The sequence below is a fragment of the Penicillium chermesinum genome, assembly GCF_028974085.1.
Source record: "Penicillium chermesinum strain IBT 19713 chromosome Unknown utg000001l:1.0-1975020.0:1.0-1976611.0, whole genome shotgun sequence".
In the NCBI taxonomy this organism is placed as follows: Eukaryota; Fungi; Ascomycota; class Eurotiomycetes; order Eurotiales; family Aspergillaceae; genus Penicillium; species Penicillium chermesinum.
This window is the reverse complement of record NW_026695311.1, coordinates 58903-75577: the sequence shown is the minus strand read 5'-3', so window position 1 is coordinate 75577 and position 16675 is coordinate 58903. Positions and strand designations below refer to the sequence as shown.

At 51.7% G+C, this 16675-nt stretch overlaps 8 protein-coding genes across 8 annotated transcripts; 2 read left to right on the top strand and 6 right to left on the bottom strand.

Annotated features, from left to right (window-relative positions):
* Window position 1: 1 nt before the first annotated feature.
* N7468_000035 (TPR domain protein) lies at window positions 2-1747 on the bottom strand (the record flags this gene model as incomplete). The annotated part of the gene is made up of 1 exon (XM_058469332.1): window positions 2-1747. One exon carries the CDS (start codon window positions 1745-1747, stop codon window positions 2-4), a length of 1746 nt encoding a protein of 581 aa, XP_058335363.1.
* A 416-nt stretch (window positions 1748-2163) lies between these two features.
* Window positions 2164-4192, bottom strand: N7468_000034 (uncharacterized protein; the record flags this gene model as incomplete). The annotated part of the gene is made up of 9 exons (XM_058469331.1): window positions 2164-2488; window positions 2543-2782; window positions 2834-2980; window positions 3024-3063; window positions 3112-3179; window positions 3232-3325; window positions 3383-3686; window positions 3745-3846; window positions 3899-4192. The coding sequence occupies 9 exons, from the start codon at window positions 4190-4192 to the stop codon at window positions 2164-2166; spliced, it is 1614 nt and encodes a 537-aa protein (XP_058335362.1).
* A 602-nt stretch (window positions 4193-4794) lies between these two features.
* On the top strand, window positions 4795-6108 carry N7468_000033 (uncharacterized protein; the record flags this gene model as incomplete). Its single annotated transcript, XM_058469330.1, has 4 exons — window positions 4795-4894; window positions 4969-5070; window positions 5132-5292; window positions 5347-6108. 4 exons carry the CDS (start codon window positions 4795-4797, stop codon window positions 6106-6108), a joined length of 1125 nt encoding a protein of 374 aa, XP_058335361.1.
* A 297-nt stretch (window positions 6109-6405) lies between these two features.
* Window positions 6406-7020, bottom strand: N7468_000032 (uncharacterized protein; the record flags this gene model as incomplete). Its single annotated transcript, XM_058469329.1, has 1 exon — window positions 6406-7020. The coding sequence occupies one exon, from the start codon at window positions 7018-7020 to the stop codon at window positions 6406-6408; it is 615 nt and encodes a 204-aa protein (XP_058335360.1).
* On the bottom strand, window positions 7020-7821 carry N7468_000031 (SH3 domain-containing protein; the record flags this gene model as incomplete). Its single annotated transcript, XM_058469328.1, has 3 exons — window positions 7020-7496; window positions 7547-7647; window positions 7698-7821. The coding sequence occupies 3 exons, from the start codon at window positions 7819-7821 to the stop codon at window positions 7020-7022; spliced, it is 702 nt and encodes a 233-aa protein (XP_058335359.1).
* Window positions 7822-8785: 964 nt separating this feature from the next.
* Window positions 8786-10444, bottom strand: N7468_000030 (putative secretory lipase; the record flags this gene model as incomplete). The annotated part of the gene is made up of 1 exon (XM_058469327.1): window positions 8786-10444. One exon carries the CDS (start codon window positions 10442-10444, stop codon window positions 8786-8788), a length of 1659 nt encoding a protein of 552 aa, XP_058335358.1.
* Window positions 10445-12254: 1810 nt separating this feature from the next.
* On the top strand, window positions 12255-12865 carry N7468_000029 (cupin domain-containing protein; the record flags this gene model as incomplete). The annotated part of the gene is made up of 2 exons (XM_058469326.1): window positions 12255-12288; window positions 12357-12865. 2 exons carry the CDS (start codon window positions 12255-12257, stop codon window positions 12863-12865), a joined length of 543 nt encoding a protein of 180 aa, XP_058335357.1.
* A 993-nt stretch (window positions 12866-13858) lies between these two features.
* On the bottom strand, window positions 13859-15444 carry N7468_000028 (zinc-dependent alcohol dehydrogenase; the record flags this gene model as incomplete). Its single annotated transcript, XM_058469325.1, has 6 exons — window positions 13859-14137; window positions 14191-14453; window positions 14510-14770; window positions 14852-15079; window positions 15148-15243; window positions 15333-15444. The coding sequence occupies 6 exons, from the start codon at window positions 15442-15444 to the stop codon at window positions 13859-13861; spliced, it is 1239 nt and encodes a 412-aa protein (XP_058335356.1).
* Window positions 15445-16675: the final 1231 nt, after the last annotated feature.

Here is a 16675-nt window from a genome sequence, read left to right as displayed (position 1 = left end):
GTTACTTATGACACGGCCCTGCGCTATGACAACCATTCATCTGCGGCGCTCCGTTCTTGATAGCCACGTCTCCAAGCCGGCAGAAACAGGACGATGTAATTTCGACATCGGCCTCCACCAAAGCAAGCGAAAGCTGCTGCTTGATGATATTCGCTTCGGCCAGACGACCCAGGAGCTGCAGGCATTCGTGGTAGCCATGGAGAGCCCACACATTATTCGGGTGCTGATGGGCACGCTTGAGCGTGGGCGACAACCCCAAATCCTCCGCGTAGGCCTGCGCCGCCCGTTCGACATGGCCTTGTTCCAGCGAGAGAGCGGCATACGCGTGGCGTGCGGGCAGCATCCACCCCCACGGCTCTGCGAACGGCAGCTCGTCTTCGAGGATAACCGCGTCGCGCAACCTCCTGAAGGCGGTCTCGTAGTTCCTGCGTCGGTACTCGATTTCGCCGTCCAGCATCGCCGAGGCGACTTTCAGAATGTCGGTGATCTTGTTGGGAAAGTCGAGGCGCGTGGGAGGCACGATCTTCGCGGCCTCTTTGAACAGTTCCCGCTCCCGGTCAGCCTCCACCAGTTCGCCTGTGGCCGCGTGCGCGATGCCTTTGCCGTAGTGTCGCATGACATTCGTCACACGATAGAGTTCTTTATCCTCGAGTGGGTCGAGGGCTTTTAGTTCTTCCCACATTCCAAACCGGATCAGCACATGCACTCGGACGGCCTTGAAGAACTCCATCCAGTCTGCCAGCGCGGGCGTCTGCACCCGGAGAATATCCTCCGTGATTGTCGCCTCCATCCTGTCCGTCGCGTCGAGCGCGGCTTTTGATTTTCCCCCCAGCATGGCGGCGTAGATGAGGGAGTGGTAGTCATGCAGCCGGTAGTAACTGTAGAACGTCAGGCCGCCGTTTTGTCGGAAGTACTTATCGTCGGCCAGTGTCGCTTTGTAGTTGTATTTGACCGCACGTCGATAGTCGCCGACCAGCACGTCGATATGCGCGGGCATATGGTAGGTATGGCCGGTGTCGGGAATGAGTTCGCGAATCATCTCTGCCGCGGGCAGCGCAGCCTCCGGCGTCGCGGACATCTCCATCAGATGAATATACATATGCGCCGGCCCCGGGTGTTTTTCGACGTTGGGCATCTGCAATGCGCGGTCGAGGAGGTCCTTGACTTCGAAGACGGGGGACGAAGCGATGGGCAATCCGGTCGACGCATCGTACAATTTCCGCGGCGCGGTGTTCATCAGCGCATCGGCGAAGAGGGTGATGATGTCAAAGTCGTCCGGACCAAATGTCGCATGCACCTGTCGCATCGCATCGGCGTATGCTTTGCTGCAGGCCAGCAGGTCTCTGTTCGGGTCATTATTGGGGTACCTTTTCGCGAGCGCGTTGATGAGGGCTTTCTCCCAGGGCGCCGCATTCCCCGCGCGCCGGAGCGCCTCTTGCGAATAGTCGTAGCATTGCTGAATCGCATTGATGCGATCCCGGTCGTCGAACAGGGCCCAGGTCTTGTTGTAGTTCGAGCCCGAGCAGAACGAGACCCCCCAATAAGCCATCGCGCAACGCTCATCGTGCGCGATGACCTGCTTGTAGCACGCAATGGCTTCGTCGTGATTGAAGCAATACGTCCACACCAGAGCGCGATTGAACCACACCTGCGCTTCGTCGGAGTCCGTGGAGACCTGGCGGCTCAACGTGCCCAAGTCGAAATAGGGCTCGCTGGTCGCCCGTGCCTGCGACCCTAAGGTGCTCATTTTGCGAGGAAGACACAGAGCGGAATCGTGTCTCTTTCTTGAATTTTAACGAAAGTGAAATCGTCCAAGTTTAACGGTCACATGAGCCCCGCCGGATTGAGGGGTGCTGGAATCTCCGATACGAACGGGCGAGTCGGAGTATTTTCAATGCGCACCGGGTGGAGCATCGTCACACCATCTGGGTGCGCTCTCGGGCATTTTTAGAAGCAAGGTTGCGCAGTCAAAGCTCCAAATGGCGCCATTCAGCTTCCCCACAGAAAGCTTACGGAGTACCGCAGGACTGCGGGGCTGGCAGTAGTCTCATTCTTGTCCCTTGTTTCGTGCCAGCGATTGTCCAACAAGAATTGAATTTCATGCTATTTTAGTGTATTCCGATGCAAGCATATAATTCTTCCGGTACTCGTACATGCGCTGGCCTAGCTATTGCGAGCATGTTTCAGATCGCGATCGACAACATCTTCCAGAATCGTCTCTCCCCGCTTGGCCGCTGCCAGCTTCGCCATCTTCAAGCGTCTGGTCTCGCTCTCGGTTTCGCGAGTGATCCACCAGGTGATCAAAGTCAAAATGGTACAGAGGCCGATCAGTCCGATGGCCACGGAGAAAGGCAATGTATAATGTGGGGCGTATTCGCTCCTGAAGATCTGAGGCCCGATGGCACCGCCGATCTGGCCGTAGCTGTTCACAAACCCGATGGAAAAGGCAGATCCGGTCGCACGGGCGGTGGTTTGCACACGCCATGGCCTATGCGGTGTTAACGGATGGAATTGGAGAGAAGGTAATGTCGGGGAGACTTACCACATGATCGGGAACCACGAATCGTGGATTGCGTTGGCGATCAAAGTCACCGCATAGATGGCCCCGTCGCTCGGATAAGCAACAAATACGCCATAACAAGCCATAATCCCTACCAGGAACGTGAGGGGGTACAGCGGTCGCGGAATATTTGTGCGGTCCGCCATGATGCCGGTGCCGCCAATGAGCAGAAGGCCGGCGACAGTGATGGGAATATTGAGAATCTGCGCAGCAGCGATGGTCCTATTTGACAGTCAACGAGCTTATTCGGAGACATGAACTGGGGCGACATACGTGAAACCCAGGTTGGAAATGACAGTAGCCTGGTAGAATTTGACGCCCTCGGTCCCCACGGTGAAAGTGGCCCAGATCGCGGTGAACAGCCAGAGTCGGATATCCCTGATGGAGTCGATGATTTCACGGAAGTTGAAGTTCAGCTCCCTTGCTCGGGGGGGCGTTCGATGGCAGTCGTGCCTGGATGAACTTCTTCTCCCTGTCCGTCAACCACTTGGCCGTCTCGGGGACTGTACGGTTAGCAGAGTTTGCACCTGGGCAGGGCTTTCAACACTCACAGTCTGGCAAGAGAAACCAAATAACAACTCCGAAAATTACGGTTGCGATCCCCTCGACGAGGAACAGCCTAGTTTCATTAGCAGCCGCCAGAGCACTAACGAGCGTATATGAATGCCTACCATTGCCATCCTGAGAGACCCCCAGCGCCCGATACGGTGTCGAATCCATAGGCTAACAGCGAACTGAAGATGCCCGAGAAGTTGCCACAGATGTCTAGATCATGCTTGTCAGCTTTCCCGCCCTCGACTTGTTCGATTCATAGCCCCTTACAGAAATACAAGAGTCTGATGGACAACTCGTCGGGCCGGTACCAATATGTCATCTGGAGAATGACCCCCGGAAATTGGCCTGCCTCTGCCTGTGGGAAGGTGAGAAATGATCCGAACTGCTCGAAGGTTGTAATACGTACTGCCCCGAGCAAGAAGCGTGTCGCATAGAACCCGCCTTTATTCTTCACGGCTGCATTACACATCAGGAACACCCCCCAGCCGATCATAATGCGCGACTGCCATTTTGACGGCGAAAATCTCTTGAGCAACAAGTTTGAGGGCGCTTCTAGAACAATATAAGGAATCTATCCAGCGTGGGTTAGCGCAAGGTCGCAAGGTAGATGCGTTGCTGTATGGCCGTACATAGTAAACCACAGTCACCAGACTGTAATCGTTGGAGGATAAGCCGAGCTGGGTCATGATATTTTGATCGGTGCCTTTGTTCATGATTCGGGCATTTGATGTCTGCAGGGTATCAGTAACACAGCGGTAAGTCGGCAGGCTATCCTCAACCCACGTTATTTCCGTCCAAGTTCTTGAACATGAAGATCAACGAGCAGAGTGTCATCAATCGCCAATCGATTTTCCGCAGCAGCTTCTTCTCTTCCTCCACTGTCAGGAGTGTCCTGCCGTTCATCAACTCTGGGTCGTATCCATTGATGCTTCCCTGGCTTGCTAAGGGATCTACGTGGTCTTCTCCACGCCTCACATAATGAAGGTTCTCGTTCGCCTCGCTGTCATGGGGAGCAAGATCGGTGGATGTAGTGACCCCTTGGCCCTTGAGCCCCTTCTCGTCCAAGTCCGCCGTCATGTTCAGTGAAGTGATGGCAATACTGAAGAAAGGGTGGCTTGGATATTCTCTTCGATCTTTACCTCTAGTGTCATTATGTATACCTTGTCCATTTGATCAAAACCCCCCCGATACTCAACGCCCAGACCAGTCACGTGGGAGAATCATGGCAGAAGCATATTGCCTCAAGATCCACCGGTATGGCGAACGACCTGTCCTCGTGGTTCCTGGGGAAGGGCGATGGCGGGTGATGCCAGAGCGCCAATGAGAATAGCGCCGCGACCAGCTACGGAATCCCCGCGGATTCTTACTGTGGTTCTGATTTTTTTTGTGGGGAGATGCCGAAGGTTCAGGTCCTTCGAGTCGAGCTGCCTCCCAATGTGCAATGAGTGGCTGGCCAAGGCGTCATTTGCAGGCGGATCACGTAGTGACACGATCACGCCAACGGGGGAAATCATGATGAGATTGGGAAAGCGTCTAACCCCAAGACCCACCCGAGCTCCCCATATCATCGTTAACTCGGGCCATTTTGGCTTCTCCGGAGTAAGGGTGAAAGAAGTTGGGAGCGAATGGAAATAGATAAAGAGCCTGAGCTTCGAGCTTTATCGTATCGCCGACACAGCATGCCAGACACAATGGCTTTGGTCAATCCAGCTTCAGCTTCAGCTCCCACGAGCTCAGATATCCCCACTTATCACCAAGTTCCAGAAACTTCTTATGAATGTATGAGCAATTAATCCCCTAGCTCGTATTGTGACTATTTCATTCCATCAAGAACGGCTAATGATTCCGAGTAGTGGACTGGGCGGATCTTGCGACGCTCGACCTATCGATTTTTGATCAGCCTGGGGGCAAGCAACAGCTGGCCAGCCAGCTCAATGATGCCATCCAAAACATTGGTCAGTATTTCCTACCAGCATCTCCATTTTTATTGGATGGCCTGACTGATGGTTGAACTAGGCTTTTTCTACATTGTAAATTTCGGATTAACGCAAGAAGAGGTCGACCGCCAATTCTCAATCGGGCAGCAAATATTCAATCTGCCTCTAGAAGAGAAACTCAAGTATCGCGCGGAACTTGAAAGCGGTGGCTACAATGGATACAAGCCAATGGGTCTCCGTGTGAGTTTTATTCTTCGAGAAGCTCCCTCCATCCTCCTTGCTCATTCTCGGTAGGAGCTCGCCCCTGGCCAGTTCGACAAGACGGAGATCTTCAACATCCCAAAGTTTATTCCCGAATTCGAACGGCCGCAGCCAAGGATCGTCACTGACAATCGGCCGGAGATCGAGCTCTTTGCTCGTCATATTCATAACGAGATTGTGCGGAAACTTCTCATTCTGCTGGCGATTATCCTCGAATTGCCCGAAGACTACTTCCTCAAGGTCCATCGGTACGAGGAGAGGAGCGACTGTCATCTGCGCTATATGAAGTATCACCCTCGCACGGATGAAGAAAATGAGAAGCTAGGGAATATCTGGTCCAAGGGCCACACCGACTTTGGCAGTCTGACCCTCTTATTCCGCCAACCGGTTGCAGCGCTGCAGGTCCGAACCCCCCGAGGAGAATGGAAATGGGTGAAGCCATATCCGGGGAGTATCACCGTGAATCTCGCCGATTCGCTGCAGTTCCTCACCAACGGGTTCTTGAAAAGCAGCATCCACCGCGTGGTTACCCCGCCGCCAGACCAGCGGAACGTGGCTCGCCTGGGGCTGTTATATTTTGTTCGGCCGGAAGATAGTCTGGAGTTGCGACCGATAGCCAGTGAGGTCCTCAATCGGCTGGGGTACAGCCAGTCCACCGACAACAGCGCCGTCGGGGTCACCGCGGGCGAATGGGTGAAGGCTCGAGTCGCCAAGGGTGTCAACAAGGGGCCTGCCCGCGGCGAGGTAGGAGAACAGCCTATCATTGGTGGTGTTGTGGCAAAATACTACGATTAGTATGTGATTTTGGCTTCCTAGAATTGTATTTGATGAAGGGAATAGTAACTTTGACGCCTTTCATTTGTATAGGAGGACTGAAGTTTCATTGCTAGCAGTACTAGCTCCAATAATAAGAATGTTCCTCGCGTCCATCTCTCTGTTAGATTGATACTTTATACTGGTACTAGTATCAAGGTGGGTTGTCTTCCGAGCAACCGAGACTTGGACTGGAGAGGAGCAAATGATACAATTATGCTGATGGCTATGGTCTAAGCCATCGTAACCCTCGGTGTTACTACATCATTGCAACTTGCGTCAACGTGATTTCTGATCCTCTGACGGTTCAATCTCCCGAGGGCGGGGCGGCTCTTCAGGGACTGGTTCATGGGGTTTAGGCGGGGCGCCATCGTCTCCTGTTGATACATTCCCTTCCATCTGTTCACCGACCTCCGCGTGGTTCGATTCGACGGGCTCTCTATATTCAGCTGGAGGCTGGACCGGTGTCCGAAAATCCTCAACCGCATCGGCTTTGGACTGAGTACCAGGGGAACCAGTTTCGACTGACTCCTGCGCCTGCGTTTGTTGTTGATCTTGATCCGCCTCTGTACGGTGCGGATGTTCTTCGACCGCTGCAGGGTTCGGCCTAGTCTCGGTGGTAACATTCTCGACTGATCCAGGGACCTCTGCATGGGCTTCATCTCGCAACGCTTGCTTGGAAGGTCCCTGGTCGGCCCCAATTGCAGGGTTATTCTCCTCAGTTGACCCCTGTCCCTCCACTTTATCTTGGAATTGTTCCTGGGGCTGTTCCTGGGGCTGTTCCTGGGGCTGCTCCTGGGGCTGCTCCTCATGAGGAAGGCCAGCTCCTTCACCCTGAGACACTCCTTCATCAGTCACCGCGATCTGGAAAATGTCCGAATTCAGGATCCGCATCAGCGGTTCAGCCTCCGGGGAGGAGGAACCTCAGAGCTGAGGAGGTCTTTAGCCTTCAACTTGCGCTGGTAGAGCTTCTTGTTTGCCCAGGGTCGTTCAAGGAGAACTCCGCCCTCCAATGTTAGGCCACCAAATATACCACGCGTCTTCGAGTAGGCGTAAATGCTGGCGACTCCTTTAGTGCCAATCATGGCCGCTGTTTCTCCACTCCTCCCGGTTCCAAAGGCAATCGAGAGATTTCCTCCCAGCGTCAAAGTGCCAGACTCGATGAACGTTCTGACCGCTGCGTCGGTGTTCAACACGTACACAAAGTTCGTCCATTCCGCCCCAAATTGACCACCGGCTCCCAGACCACCTAGCGAAACGGCTGATGGAGCCGACCAACCCCCTGAAGGAAGGCGACACACAATCAGACCCGAGCCAAAACGGCCAGACCCAAGGAAGCCAAGCTTGAATACACTGCAGATGACCAGTCCCTATTCTATTGTCAGAAAACCTTATCCTAGGGGTATGGCAAATCTCTTACCTTGGCGGGCCCAAGGATTTTGCGTGGGATGCCACCCTCCAACCCATTATACGAAGGGTTGATAAAGGAGTCCAGGATTTGTGCCGCCTTCTTGCATTCGCCTATGGAAGTGAGAAATCTAGCATGTCTGGTCCGTCCAGAGTATACGTACTTGATAAGGAGGCTGGGAAGGGGTTGTGGATTGGGCTTCGGGAATTAGGGGCTGGTCTTTCTGTGGAAGGCGCCGCTTCTGTGGTACGTGCCGTTCCTGTGGCGGCCGTCCCTGAGGAGCTCATTGTGACTCGGTGATCGACGGCTGCGATGATATACCTCAATTCTTGATCTATTCGAGACCAAGCAGCTCAGAGAGGACAGATCTTCAGATCTCGCGGCTGTTTGCCGTGCGAGGCTGGAGGCTTTCCGCACTAGCCTATATCGGTGACCGTGCGAGCGTCGCGGCTTTGGCAGAGTATACCTGGCGTCTCTCCATCTTCCAAATATTATGAATTGTTGATTATTTTTTGAGATATCAATGTTATCGTCACTACACGCTGTGTTGCAGTTATTATGAGGATGCCTCCCTAGTCGCAGAAGACGCTTTGAGGACACTCGGAGGTTGGTTATAATGATCGGCGCATCACCTACTGTGTGCATATACCGAAACCACGTGATAGCTCGCCAAACACGGACCCCACGCTAAATAACTAGTGGATTGCGGAGCAGGTCTGGGGTCCCTCGGCGATAGGATTGGTTCCACCACTATCGTTAAGTTAGTACGCAGCGAATTCGTAGTATTATTGGCCTCTCTCAGTTGTATCCTGTCCCATACTTAAGCATAAGTTATCTACCGGTGAATCGGCCGTGTACCCGAGGTCTAACAGTCCGCGCTGTCAGTTAGCTCCTCTGATGATATGTTGGGCACTCCAAGTTCTTCACGTTCCGGAAGATGGTATGTTTGAGTCATTGGTATAGTCGTCAACGGGAAAAGACTGCATTTAGTTCGGCATTCCTTTTGCTAGGAAAAGGCGGCTGTTGGTAATTCAGCGTTCATACTAACTACTAGATATACATGGCCATACTATATATTTCTGCGGGTGCAATCTTCACGGGTAACTATTAAGTCTAGAAATAGGTAAAGCATACTCATCACTAGGAACAGACCGTGAGCAAAAGGTCGGGCCTCGACTACTGGTAGTCGAGATTCATCCCATCGCGCAATTGTGCTCTCATGAGTTTCATGTTACTTATACGGCGACGTCTCTAGAAGCCACCCGCGACCAGTTGGTAGAACTCACCTTGGCCACCGGCCCATTGCGAAAATGACGTGCTGAAATTCTGATATGCGCCGATCGGCAAAAAGCTGTTCACCGTGGACTTAGGGCACTTTTCCTTGGATTCGATAGGCTTGCTATTGAAGCGATCCTCGATCCATTGCAGCCACTGGTGCCGAGTAGAATCCATGGAAGGAAAGTGGCCAACGCCGGTCAGGGCTCTATACTCGAATGGCCCACTGTAGTGTTTCCCACAGGTAGCCTCAAATATCGCCAGACTGGTCTTATATGCCTCGGTTCCTTGGTCAGTCGTTCCTTGGAAGAGGAGCATGGGAGCCTTGTACGGGCGATTTCCGGGATTGGTGAGCTCTTCGTATGCCGTTCTATACCATGTCTCGTTCCACGTAGGGTTCAGAATATCGGTGGCGTTTGCCAAGAAGAGAATCTCGGACACGTATTGCCCCCCTTGGATCTGGGTCAGGAGCTCTGTACGAGCAATTCCCAGAGGAGAGAGCCAGTCGGATAGATTGAAGCTGGGGTACAGCAAATGCAGGTCTTTGCCGATCCAGGGAGCAAAAACTTGAGGGAGGGAGTCGAGTGCGTTTATAGCGGGCGCGAACAGGATAGATCCGAGATAGCCTTTCTCCAAGTCATGAAGCTTCCCTTCGGAATCCTCAGCGAGGATCTCAGAAACCCCCCAGGCAGCGGCACCACCTTGACTGTGGCCCACATTGACATACTCGTCGGTGATCTTGTCGGAGAATGCTCTACGGGCGGCGCGGAGAGCATACAGACTGTCGAAGCCATTGGCCAAGCGGTTGAGGTATTGGTGGGATACCTCGCTGCCATCCCAAGAGGTCTGAACGCCAAGGCCTGCATAGTCGGAGGCAACTACAGCGTAGCCAGCTTGGGCAAGGGTGAATGGCATGATGTTGCCGTAAAACAGAGACCGATGCGCGGACGGGGAACCGTCTGCAAAGAACCCGGAAGTCCCATGCGACCAGAGCACAACAGGGGCTTTGCCCTTCGAGGACTGAAACTGCCTAGGCGTGAAGGGCCAGAGGATATATGCAGAGGCCGGAACCAAAGTCCCATTGGCAGTCGTTGTCGTGTAGATGAAGCGGGAGAAGGCTGTAGTCGCGGGGAGATTCCACTGGGCGGGATCAGTACTGTGCTCGACCTTGAGGACCTGACCGGGCGCATTGGGGGTTTTAAAGGTGGAGTTGTCTAGCTTATAGAAATCGTCTTGGCTAGGGCCGCCGTGGGCGAGTTGCGACCGATCGAAATTGAGGACTGTCTCAAGACTGTCCGCCAAATCCGGCCATAATTGGCCCAGCTCGATTTGCGCATCGGAGAACTTGAAAGAGGAGTTCCAGGCGACGGACTGGGCGACCGGTTTGGACAGCGGCGGCAATGTTTCGGCAAAGCTGATTGCTGCAAAGAGTAGCGAGGCGTAGATGCTCTTCATGATGCTCACACGAGTGGGAAGATTCCCAAGGGCTTCCAGTTCGTGGTGGATCAGAGTACAGTCCCATGTTCCATCGTCGACCTGTTTATATTTTAAGGGCTCACGATATTCAGTAGCTTGGCGCGTTGTGTAATACGAGTATTTGGCAACGGGATCCGGCGAGCGTATTCTTGAGGACATTGCGTATTGCCTCGGACGGCGGGGCCACAGATGCGTATGCTGTGGTGCAGGGCGTACGACGCTCTGCATGGAATATTCGCCGCGCATTCGACACTCGAGCATCCGAGACGCGGGCCTCAATATTATTACTTCCGGTTAGGCATCAGCTGATCATCGTGGGCGTCTTTGGTCCCTATAACACCCTTGCAGAACTCTGTCGAACGGGGAGTTTTTAGACCAGACCAGACTTCTTGCTCTGCCTATTGCCACTGTCATGGAGGTAAGTAGATGGCCTAGCTGAGAAAAATTCCGGGACCCGGTAAGCTCTATGTATGGTGGAGGTAAACGGTTAGTTACTGTCGTTATCTGGTCTATCGAGTGGAAATCGTTTCATCCCAGCGACCACGATGCTCGGTTTTGATCTCCATGACGAGCTGCCGATGGCATATAATGTCAATCTAAGCAAGTCACGGAGTTTCGCTGATGCAGGCACCATGAGTACCAGCACGCGAAGCATTCAATTCCCAGCGCCTGCTACGCACGAAAGGGTTTCCACAAAGTCGTCGCCAGCATAAATGTGCACCACAATAGTATATATACCGATATGTCTCCGACACAAACTGAACTGATCGAAAGCTTCTCGCATATCTTTGTACTCAGATCGATCTGGCGCGTATTCCAGGAAGATTGCGACGTAGATTCCATCGTCTCTAAATTACCCGCTCGCATTGAACGTACGGATCAAAATGTTGAACGCTGAAGCCTCGCGAGCTTCTTTTAGATGGAAAGATTTCTTGATATTCTTATAAAGACCAATTTTCGTGGTTTCAACGAACTGCTGAAGGATCCCTGCTATAGACTTTCTCCCACGGGTGTCATGCCTGATCGGAGATTGGTAGCCCCTAGTCTATCATGTAGGTAACTGAAATTAGCTGGGACCAACCCCTTTTGGTTTGCGGTTTGCTGTTAAAATGAGGGGCCCGTCCAGTTGAAAGTGAGCATCCTTCACGTTTTCACAGCCAGCGACTTGCGTGTCAGAGATCTACGAGTATGCCCAGAAGGGTCTTGAGATGACATGGCAGCTAAGGATAGTTTTTACTTGAAAATATAATATCTATGGTATTTGATACCTGCAGAACTTTAGTAGGTCCTTATCCTAGGGTTGCGAGCTACCCTCTTCGATGAACGCTCCAGCACTTGTTAGGAGACTAATGGCCTGTCCATATCCGAATATCGAAGATCGCGCATTGATCGCAGTCATTCAAGAATGTATCCTCTTAATATACTCGCAAAGCAGGAATGTGAGCTTAGCTTTCACGAAAGTCCAAATAAGTCAAGCTCTAGAAAGCCTTAGAAATAAGGCAATATGCGACTTTTCTTTGCCACTCTTACGTCTCCGTGACACTCCCGAAAGGCTGTCTTCCTGAATGTGCTGAACACGGAAACTACCCAATATAATCCTAACGCGGTGCAATGCCCAATTTCGTCCATGATAATGTACTGGTGGATAGTTCGGATGATGCCATTATGATTTTTTTTCAGCAAGACCATGTCTATCTATTGGAAGAACAAGTCATCGGTGTCTCGACCTTTGGTACCGCGAGCAATGCCGAATTGCAAGTGACGACGATCTTCTCATCTTATGACGAGACCTTGATTCACTAAAGATTTTACGGTTCGGCCATGATTTAAACGTGAATCATACGGCTCAGATAGCTGAAAATATAAGTCGCCAGTGTTACGGGGGTCAAATTTGCAGTTTTCCCCACCCTTACTGTACTAAGTGCCGAATGATACTCTAGATATTTTTTTTCTTGTTATCAACATCGCCATGTCAACCGGACAAAGACAGCCTCAGCCGCTCCGTCGAGTCATAACGGCACACGATCCTAAGAGCGGCCGAGCTATCTTTAGTGACGCGGTGGGGGAGCAGGTATCGTTTACCGGGTTCCCGGTTCCCCCGGCAAGCCCCCATCGGCAGACTATGCTTTGGCCTATAACACATCGACATTCCCCGTGAAAGGGCTTTCCCCTCCAAGCTCTGCCATCCCGGAGTCCAAATCCAATCTCGACATCAAATCCTACCACTCCCAACTCTCGGAGCCATCGCCTTTGAATCCGCCCAACGGCACCTCCTGCACCATTATCGAGGCGCCTCCGGGTAAAGATGTGCCGATGCACCGAACAGAGTCCCTCGACTACGGGGTGGTAGTTGATGGCACGACAGAATTAGTCCTGGATTCCGGTGAGAAAAGAATACTCAAGAAGGGCGATGTATTTGTTCAACGAGGCACGGCTCATTCGTGGCGGAATTTGACTGAAAAAAGCGACAATGGTGGTGTTTTGCGTGTCTTCTTCGTGTTTCAGCCTATTGAAAAGGTGCAACTGGAGGGCGGGAAGACCGTCGATCAGGACTTGAGTCTGTCCCTGCACGGGGCCTGAATAAGGCGCATCTGTGTATCGCTGAACTGTGGAGCCTGAGTACGCAGTTGCTAGTTTATAAGGTCTTGTATTCAATCTCAGATTTAAACGGAGCGATATCTATACGAGGACTTCTATTTTGCCTGCTAGCAATACTTCAAACATGGCAGCATCGCAACCCCATTGTTACCCAATATACCGGAGCAGGTCGGTCGCATATTGGCATGTCCGGTTATGAATGGTAGATCGAGAGGGGTAGCCGGAGAGAAACTCAGAGAAATTGGGTTGATCTGAGCACTAGTCCAGCAAGGAGTACCTATAAAATGAACAAAGGTATCAGTCTTCAGGCTGATCATATACGAATGGTCTGTAGAAGTAGATACAAGAGATCGCACTGCTATACAAACGAATACTCTATATATCATCTTAAATTACGTGCATTTTTAGCCCACGCCTACGTCGGCTATAGTATAGAGAATGATTGTTTCGAGGGAGATCCTTAGTATTGCGATCGAGCTTCCCCAGTAATTTTCCTCCGAGCTTTTAAAGAGAGAATAGGCAAAGTATGGTGCACATGCAGGTTAAGAGCCATGCCATTCGGTGTATTATATCCAAGGCCTACCATCTACTTGCGTTTAATCAATGAGTGCAATGCACAATTTGAATATCGTAAACCAATTCTGTATACCCTGATTAGATTGTTCTCATCTCACTTGATAGAAGTACAACATCACGTTCCATCCCAGTACAACACCACGCTCCTCAAGTGCAACACCACGCCTCAAGTGCAACACCACGCCTCAAATTGCAACACTATGCTCCCTCAAAAGTACCAACATCACACTCCCTCAACTCCAGGTCTGTTCAGGAATATCTCATTTCGCTTCCTGCACAATGATCTCCACGCCATGTTTTTCTCTTTCGGTTTTTGAGCGACTGATTTATCATCATAAAACATGGGAATACATATAATCATTCAAAACATGTTGGAATGTTTTTTCACGAGCGGGAAGCTCAGAGCTCTGTTAACGCGGGGGCACCCGGTGCTGGAGGGGCGGAAAACTTGGTCTGGACGAAAACCTTCTGCATACCCGGGTCACGCTTATTGAAAAGCTCGTAGACCTTCTCCATGTCCTCGAGCTTGTACCGGTGAGTGACCATGTCCAGAGGGTGAATCTTGTCCTCCTTGATGTACTGCAAGAGCTCCTTCCAGTACTTGTGCACAGGGGCTTGTCCATTGCCGATGAGACGGACCCCAGTCTCCATCATAGAACCGATGTTGAAATGATTGCACTGCGGGAAAAGGTTAGAGATGTCGATTTACCATAGGAGATGGTAGCACCTACAAAACCGGCGTATACGCCCGTGATTCCGCAGCGTCCGAACCCTCGGACAGAGGTAATCATCTCGTTGATGAGTTCAGAGGTGTCCGTTTCCATGCCCAGCATTCTCTCAAAGTAATGAGCCCATCCTTTCGTATATTCACCAGCGGCGCATTCAATCGCCACATCGGGGCCACGGCCGTCGCACATCTTCTTCAGAGTTGAGGTCACAGTCTCGCCCTTTGGAGATTCGTATACTCGATTGTCTCGAGCTTGGGTAGTCGTTTCTTGACAAAATCGAGTCGCCATTTTCCTTGGCCGCCGTCAATAAGAATTACCCTACTAGCACCATTGACGAAGCTGAATTCAGCGGCCATTTGCCCAATTGGGCCTGCTCCCCAGATCGCCACGGTGTCACCCTTCTCAACCCCTTTATCGGCGACGGCGTTCCAAGATGTTGACAGCACGTCGGACAGATAGAGACCTTTTTCATCGGGCACGTCGTCGGGCAGCGGAAGAAGATTCACGTCACCGTAGGGGACGCGAACATATTCCGCTTGGCCACCAGCAAAGCCTCCCGTAAAGTGAGAGTATCCGAATATTCCTGGGACGCACTTTAGTATTAACTATTTTAGTGAACGCCTTCGCTGACGTCAGCCAGGCGGTTTCAAAGGGGGAAACATACCAGCTGTCCGACGGCCATATAGCTGAAGAGCATCTTCGCTCTTGTTTGTCCGCTCACACATCGAGGACAATTTCTTCTGGCAGTAATAACACTTCCCACAGGCAATTTGGAAGGAGGCCACAGCACGCTCGCCCACTGTAATGTTCTTAACGGCCGGCCCCACACTTTCCACCACGCCGCAGAACTCGTGGCCGAGGATATCCCCTTTCTCGAGATTTGGAATGGCCGCTGTAAATGGACAAATCCCGCATGAGCAAATCTAGCATGCTTCATGGACTTACTGGAGTACAACATACCATGGAGCAAGTGTAGGTCACTCCCACAAATGGTGCTGCCAGTCACCTTGAGGATGACGTCGCCGTCATCGACGATCGTCGGGCAAGCGGTCTCCACTATAACAAGCTATGTAAGCAAGAAGCCTAGTTAATTTGTGGCGAGCAGTTGAAACCAAGGGAAGGTCGCCACGGGCAGAACGACTCACCAACTTTAACCTGATTCTTCCCTTGCCAGGTCAAGGCCTTCATTTTTTTGTTGGGATCGCCATACCCCTTCGCCTCGTAGTTGCTGACGTCTGTGGTGATTACGACAGACATTGTGTAAAGCCACCGAAAATTTCTGGTCGAATTTAGTTTCTTAGGTGTGAAGATTAATTCGACTTCAAGTGATCTCCTTCGCGGTCACGCCGCGGGGGAGAGTAATATATATCTGTTTCGCTGGACAGCTAAAGACTTGGTTTCTGACATCATCATGATTTTCATATCTTCGTATTTGCATCACCATGGCTTGTATCGCGGCCAAACCGGTGCAGTGAAGGCGGCGTTCAGACTGTGACGCATCGTGGCGTCATGCCGTTGTTAGCTGTTAGTGAAACGCTTCACTTTTCCGTGGCTCTAGACTGATAAGGGCGCAGATGATCGTCGACTCAAAGTGGTCCCACGAAAACGGCCCGACCATTACTGATTATCAATCACCCTAGCTCCAAAAGCGATCTCCTTCATATAACCGGTATTGAGGTATATTACAATTAAGCGTATTCGATCTAAGTGGATAATGCACCCCACAATATTTCCCGGTTACTGTCAACCGCGGTCGAGAGCTACGAAGAGACCCCCTTAGTGGTACCAATATTCGAGATACTCAAGCTAGTGAAAGTGATGAGGAAGATGGTGAGAAGAAGAAACCCATCCCTGCTCTGAAAAGACCGGACGGGTCCCCAAATGTAGCAGGCGGTAAAGGCGAGCAAAATCACTACCCGAGCAACTGCCTCGGTTGCCGATTGCTGCATGTACGAAACAATGCGAGCCACCAAAAAGGTACTAAACTCCCGATATGTACTAGTTGGACGTTTAGGCTCGAGGTACAGTAGAGGATAACTAGTGGCACCTGTCTCGCGACATACCGGCCTGGCCACCCGCGAATAACATCGGGGACATTGAAGGAAGAAGCGGGCTGTGCCGGCATCTTGAAGAGCCACGCGGCCGTGCAGCGTCTCAATACCGGATGCTCCACCTCGCCAACTGTTCGTCATAGCAGATCCTCTTCCCCTCTGTCCAGTACCAAAGCTTCACCGCCCTCTCCATATCTACATATCATTTGCCTGGCCACTGGCAGCAGCCGTTGCGACAGATGTGAACGAACAGGCCAAGTCGTCAGCAGATAATTTGCCACTAGTGCTTATATAATGAGTTGCAGGAGCACTAATCATTATTAGTGTATACTCCAAGCAGGAGGAAGATGCGCCGCACGCAATTAACGTAATATCCGAGAAATGCAGAATTCCGGTCTAAACCTGATTTTATGACCCTGTGGCCACGAAAAGGAATA